The sequence below is a fragment of the Cupressus sempervirens genome, chromosome 5 (assembly GCF_028749045.1).
Source record: "Cupressus sempervirens isolate cs-2001-9-10 chromosome 5, ASM2874904v1, whole genome shotgun sequence".
Classification (NCBI taxonomy): Eukaryota; Viridiplantae; Streptophyta; class Pinopsida; order Cupressales; family Cupressaceae; genus Cupressus; species Cupressus sempervirens.
The window spans coordinates 707,009,880-707,016,862 of record NC_143122.1 but is presented as its reverse complement, the minus strand read 5'-3'; the positions used below and the strand labels follow the sequence as shown (position 1 = coordinate 707,016,862).

The 6,983-nt window shown below is 33.1% G+C and overlaps 1 protein-coding gene across 1 annotated transcript; it reads right to left on the bottom strand.

Annotated features, from left to right (window-relative positions):
- Nucleotides 1-310: 310 nt before the first annotated feature.
- LOC149557946 (nuclear pore complex protein NUP98A-like) lies at nucleotides 311-3,305 on the bottom strand. The gene is made up of 6 exons (XM_089830524.1): nucleotides 3,101-3,305; nucleotides 2,040-3,010; nucleotides 1,834-1,947; nucleotides 1,546-1,726; nucleotides 1,373-1,435; nucleotides 311-1,248 (listed from the first exon to the last, which is right to left on the bottom strand). Exons 1-6 carry the CDS (start codon nucleotides 3,303-3,305, stop codon nucleotides 311-313), a joined length of 2,472 nt encoding a protein of 823 aa, XP_089686650.1.
- Between the last annotated feature and the right edge of the window lie 3,678 nt (nucleotides 3,306-6,983).

Here is a 6,983-nt window from a genome sequence, read left to right as displayed (position 1 = left end):
CTAATATCTAAGAACGTGGGAACCACAATCTTAAAACAAGCATACAATCTTCAAAATGCACCTTTATTCGATGTGGGGAATTCCCACTAAGTTTATTTTTCTACAACATATAATGATGAATGTGAGAAAGCAGAAAGGAGAAAGAAATCTTTCCATTGCCAGTGGTGTAAACGATCCTGAAAATTTGAGCAAGGGTTTTTGCATAGGCCACTGATCAGAAATTAGTCTCTAGCTCAGAATAATGTGATTGAAACTGCTATCATCAGTAAGCTTTGGCGGTACTCGAGAGAGATATATTCCACTGCTATCATCAATTCCATCTCTTGCTCTTAAAATATTCCACTGAGAATTTTCTCAACTTTTTCCACATCTTCTGAAACCCAGAGTCATCGAAACCGTGCTTAAATTCTTCACCCATGTCTTCAGTTTTTCTTTTCAACCTTCTCTCAAATTTGTCTACTTCCACAACCTTCTCATAATGCTGATCAACATTTTGAACATTTAATAAGGTCATCTCTGACGGTTTAGTAAGGCCCTGTCCTAGAGTTGGTATCTTCCTTTCATCAATACCGTGCTCACTGAAATGTTTCACACGGAATTTCAGTTCTCCTTTAATAGCATTGTATGATAAATATTCTGCCCCTTTCTTTTCAGTTTTCCTTTGAAGCTTTTTCACAAATTTGTCCATTTCACCTCCCTCTATACAATGCTGACCTATCTTGTCATCAACATGTTTAACATTTAACAAGGTTATCTCTGCCGGTTTATTAAGGCCCTGCCCTGGAGATGGTATTTTACTTTCATCTGTATATACAAGAACCCCACACTTGTTAAATTGAATTATACTTTCTAAATCTAGCTGCCTAACATCAGTTTCTCCATAAAACTTAATAAACCCATAGCCTTTCCTTCCAACAACAAAGTCCTTAACCCTGTTGCAATAGCTTGGTAAAGCACGTTCTTTTGCTGCTAGTTCTTGTATCATTGGTTTGGTATAGTACTCAGGATGTCGAAGTTTGGGCATCAGTGTTTCAATATTTACAGTTACACCATGATCATAGTCAGTAGCAGTTTTGCAAGCTCTATCGCCCGAGAATGATATATAATCACGTCCTCTGTCATCTTTCTCCTGGTTAGAACCACTCTGTCTGGAAGACAATTTTACAGAATCATCAACTAGCCTTGGGAACAGAAAATTGTCTTGAATTTGTGCATAATTCACACAGTCAGGCCAATTTTCTTTGGCATCTGGAAAACAACAAATCTGAAATACTGAAAAAACCTCAATATAAAAATTCCTTTGCATCTAATGACAAAAAGTTGTGACATTATATCCTAAGATTACTTAAGCAAATAAGGCTAGAAAAGTTACTTCGAAGTTTCTCTGCAAATGCATCAGTTTCAATTGACTGTTCCCCATTGCCATCTTTTCTGACTATTCTCGGAAATACAAACGAAATGCATCAGATAGTAATTCAAGTACCCTGAACTAATCCAGGGAGAATCTTCTAATTCCAAAACAAAGAGGGTGAAAAGGGGGCTAACCATGATCAGTAATAGGTAGAGCCACTTCCTTCAATTTCACAGCTGGTTTGAGCGCCATAGAGGAGTAAGACTGCTCAAGTTGTCGAATAAATAATGCCCTTGGATTTTCCCTAGGAATGGACAACATGTCATCTGCCTTTGGATTGCTTGTTGCATCTTCACCATAAGTAAAAAATGAGACCTGTGTTGCAGCAACAGAAAAACAAGAAAAGGTTAAATTTAAATTTTAGAAACAAATTCTATGATCAAACGGTAGACTAAAAGTATTTGTAATTCAAATTTATTTACTTTGCGATCATTCATTGCACGATTATATCTTTGTGATTGCACAGGGATCCTTGATCTTGGAGCTATATGCGGTGTAGGTAATGTTGTCCTTACTCGAGTAGGTTTTTCATAAACCTACATACAAAATCATTTAGCTATGCATTGACTAATCAAATTAAAATAGGTATATGCAACAACTCTATTGAAATCATTGGTTCCATGCTTACCAGCATGCTAGATATTCCATATTGAATAGATGAGGTAGATCTTCCACTCCGGCCAATAGACAAATGAGGTAATGGTGGGAGAGTTCCAAAAGGATAGCTTACTGGCTCTGGTAGTGTAGCTATCATGCTCTGTTGAGCACTATCATAGAAGTAGATGGGAAGAGGAAACAGAGTGCCTCCAAATGCTGGAGCTGATTCTTCTCCAAAAGCAGGAGTCGATGCTTCTCCCATGTGGGTAGCGCCAAATATTGAACTCGATGGTTGCTGGGACTGCCCAAGGGCTGGTGGAGTCTGGCCAAAATCAGGTGTAGAAGAAGATTGGAATTGTCCAATAGGCTGACTGTTTCCACATAGGGCACTTGATCCAAATGCAGTATGTGTAGAAGAAGATTGGAACAATTCAGCAGGCTGATTGTCTCCAAATGGGGTATTTGATCCTATTGTACCAGGTGTAGAAGATGAAGATTGGAACAGCTCAGCAGGCTGACTCTTTCCAAATGGGTTGCTTGATCCAAAAGCAACAGGTGTAGAAAAAGAAGATTGGAACAGTTCAGCATGCTGGCTGCTTCCAAATGGGACACTTGATCCAAATGGGAGAGGTGAAGAAGATGATTGGAACAGCTCAGCAGGCTGACTGTTTCCAAATGATATACTTGATCCAAATGTGGGACTTGTCCCTAACAATGGAGTTGAACCAAATAAAGATCCACCATTTTGAGAAGGTTGATCAAAAGAGGTAGCACCAAATGCCGGAGTGCTCAGTTTATCAAATAAAGAGGCTGAAGATTCCTCAAGGAAGGCTAGGTTTGTACATGATCCAAATGCACCAGCTGAAGTAAATGTTGGTGTGGATTGTTCAAATGCTGGTGTGGGTTGGGCAAATGCTTGTTGGAGCTGGTCATAGGAGCTAACTGGTGTTCGCTGAGGAAAATCACCATCTACAGGTTGTTGACATTCAATATTTGGCCCGCCTGCAATATACAACCGATTAGTCTTAGAGCGGCATTTTGCATAGCCAATGCTAAATAATAACAACAATAATCAGACTTATTGATGCATACCTTTGTCACCCAATTCATAGTCCTCCCATCTTAGCAACTCGTGACTCTTCATCATGTATTTTGGCATAGCTGATATAGAATGCATATCTAACAATGTAGGGCTACCCTTGCGAATCTCCATCAAATTACTAATGGTGTATGGTGTAACTCTGCTACCTAGACCATGGCCACCAATTGCACCTCCACCTAGGTTCCCTATTGTCATAGTTACTCCTAAATAATAAATAATGTGAGAGCAGTGTGAAAAATGTGTAGAGGCTAATAGCAGGCACCAAATTAATAGAGAATATGAATATTAATAGATGTTGCATATCCAATTAATCGGATAAAAGAAAATGTTTACATACGTGAAACATTCAGAGATCAGCAAATTGAGAAACTCAAAAGTGGATTGAGAAATTGTTGGAGTGGTGCCAATCTAAATTGAGGACAAGTTGAACTTTCTAATTTAGATTGAACAAAAATATTACAAGCTTTGCAAAGTTAAAAGAAACATACCACAAGATGTACAAGAATTCGAACTAATGGCAGGGGCAGACGGTGCATCAAAAGAGCTTGCTCCAAAAATGTTGTTGGAGTTGCCTTCTGTACTTCTAGACTGTGGAGCAAAAGGACTTGTGCTCTCAGAAGGCATTGCTGCAAAAGCATTAAATGATGTTCATAAAAAAACTTATCAATGGAAAGATATACTTATCAATGGCTGTTTCACAAAATTTTTGATTCCTGCTACAGATGAAGCATTTGGTACAAAAATAAAATCACTACAAGTACATTTGCTATTGCCTATAACCCATCCAAATAAATTTTTGACACATCGTGAATGATTCAAAACCCAAAATAACTAAACAACCATATCCTTTTTTGGACAAAACCAATTTCAAATTTTGTATCAATGCTAAGATCATTAAACTAATCATGCATGTGTACTTAGCTAAAGTATAAATAAGCATCTTCTAAACAAAACCAATATAAAATCACTAAACTCATCCAAATTAATCCCTAAGCTGTTTTGGTTTCGCTCAAAATTGCTAAGATAGGATTGCAAGGATCAAGGTACAGACCGTTAGATCCAAACATTGTTAACTCGTATATTCACTGTTGCTGTGGACACATAGAAAACCAACTGTGAGCTACCAGTAAAATATATGCAAGCTCACACATAATTTTTCATTGAAACAAATTGTGCATACAATCCAGAATGTAGTCTAGACCTGAAATTCTCTAAAATGTGCTCTGGAAAGAACTGATCTTTACAAACAAATATATGTTTTTATTTTTCTTTTGTTCATGAGCTTCTCATGCATCACCGTATCACCTTGTAACTGTTATCAAAAACTTCTAAGGGTTACAAATGGTTTATTCCAGATTACAATGTATAACCATTTGTAGTTGCAAAGGCACATCCTATATACTGGTAACATAATATTTATATTTCTGTACAGATTTCAAATACAAATCAGTACAATCAAAATGGAAAGCTTTCATCAAATTTATAAAAATCACTGCAAAAAATGGAAAGATTCGTCAAATAATTAGAAACCACTGAAAAAAATGGAATGTTGCATATAAAAAACTAGCATTTTGATACAGGAATTATAACTACGCTGTTTATCTATTCTATTCTATTTTATACTTTAAAAAAAAATGGATATTTTATATTTTAAAAAAAATGGAAAGATTCATCAAATAATTAGAAACCACTGAAAAAAATGGAATGTTGCATATAAAAAACTAGCATTTTGATACAGGAATTATAACTACGCTGGTTATCTATTCTATTCTATTTTATACTTTAAAAAAAAATGGAAAGATTCATCAAATAATTAGAAACCACTGAAAAAATGGAATGTTGCATATAAAAAAACTAGCATTTTGATACAGGAATTATAACTACGTTGGTTATCTATTCTATTTTATTTTATACTTTAAATTATATTATATCAATATTGGAATCGTTGAAAAAGTAATCATATATATTTTTAATTATCAATGCTTTTCTTATATTAGTCCTGAAAATCATTATCAGTCATTAAAAAAAATTCTTTAAAAGAAAATTAATACTCTTGATTGCTGCCGCTATATAGTCTTTTGATGTAGTAATCTTAATTTCAAACCTTTTTTTAAGGTTAAATATGTAGTAAATTTTTTCATTAAATAGTTTTATGTTTTTATGCAACTAATAAAAACCTTGAAATTCTTATATCTTATTTTAACATTTTGAGTTTAATAATTTTAATATTTTTATTAAATATATAGTTTAATGATAAATAATTGTAAAGATCTATCAAAATTTTGATTTTCTAAAGAAATTATAAGATATATTAGTTAATTTTTATTTTTTAAAGAAAAAATAAATTTATAAATGGTACATCAAAATTTTAAGCAACCATATAGTATAGAAAATAGTGTAGAAAATAATATGATCTTTTATTTATAAATTTGAAATTTTTGAATATGTTACTAATTAATGATATTAAAATGTAAGATAATGCTTCTATATTTTTTATTATATATTTATATTAATTTAAAATCTTTTTAAAAATAAAACATATCAACTTGGAAACTTTAGAAACTTGTTTATTTAATTAGAAAATTTTCCATGTAAAAATTTGAATATTAATAAAAGACAGGAAAAAGTACCTTAATATTGGAGGAGTCACACCAATTCTAATATCTACACCAATGTGACTTTTAGGAAAAGGAAGTCATAGTTACTACTTACAAAAGATTTAGAAGTTCACAAAGTTATTGCATTTGAGCACTCCACTCCTAAATAGATTCCATGCCTTTAGTATTTGGTTTTTTCCCTTTAGCATTGAGATAAAAAATTCCAAACACAACATTTCATTATGGAAACACTATGATACTATCTATTAGAGCCACATTATTTGAATATTAACGATGTGTACAAAGGTTTAATATGGGTAACTCTAAACAAAGATCACATCCTTGCGTGAACAACCAACTTTCTAATTTAATTTCTTAACATTCATCAAATCTTATATATCTCTCACCAATATCCAAGGCTCAAAAAAATCTCAATATTAGTTTCTCTCTTTCTAAGAATACAAGAATGAACTTCCTGCTTTGTTATTCACAATCTAAGCCCTTAGATTATCACACATCCATAAAAAATAGATTAACAAGTACTTTGAATTCTTCATGAATCTAGAGAATAACCAAGGAAATCATATTCAATCTTTAATAATGCTTTTGGTAATTGATTCTATAGTTATCCTTAATGCATAAAGACACCCAAGAACATCACCCAATTATCCAAATCCCAATTAGAGTATTATGCAAAAAATATCTTACAAGAAATTGATAGAATTGCCAACTATTCACATCTCAAAATCTTTAATTTAAATATATACTTTTTACTTTTGAACACCCTTGTTCACAAAGAAATCACTTTTTCCTTGATTAAGATCAGCAACCTAGATTCCCAAAGCATGTGTACTAACTTCTATTAAATCCTTTACCACCACTTATCCTATTCAATACACCATTGTTTGTTCATGGTCTTTCTCAATCACTTTTTCTAGATATTTCAAGTTTGACTTGGACCCCAATTTTTTTCTTTTCTATATGAAGAGACACCAATATTGGATGGAAAATCATGAAATGCGTGTGAAAAAGACACATTCCCTCAAGCTTTCTCATACATGTTTTAGTTTTTTTTTTCAATCTACAATCTTAACTTTTGATGTTGAATTTTATTTTTACATGTTTGAGAGTCCCCCCCCCCCCAACATCTAGATTTTGAATTCTTTTGTCCAAACACAACCAAACACCTCTTGTTAATTCTTCAAACTCAAATTCATTATTAGTTGCCTAGTAATTTTTTTTTTTAATAATGCTTATATACACTCCCCTATATCAT

Excerpts from the sequence above, each read along its gene's own strand:
- LOC149557946 (XM_089830524.1), bottom strand. The coding sequence starts at position 3,305 with ATGACAATAGGGAACCTAGGTGGAGGTGCAATTGGTGGCCATGGTCTA. Across the intron at positions 1,948-2,039 it reads ATGGAATATCTAGCATGCTG|GTTTATGAAAAACCTACTCG; the intron begins GTAAGCATGGAA and ends TTTTGTATGTAG. Across the intron at positions 1,727-1,833 it reads GTGCAATGAATGATCGCAAA|GTCTCATTTTTTACTTATGG; the intron begins GTAAATAAATTT and ends GCTGCAACACAG.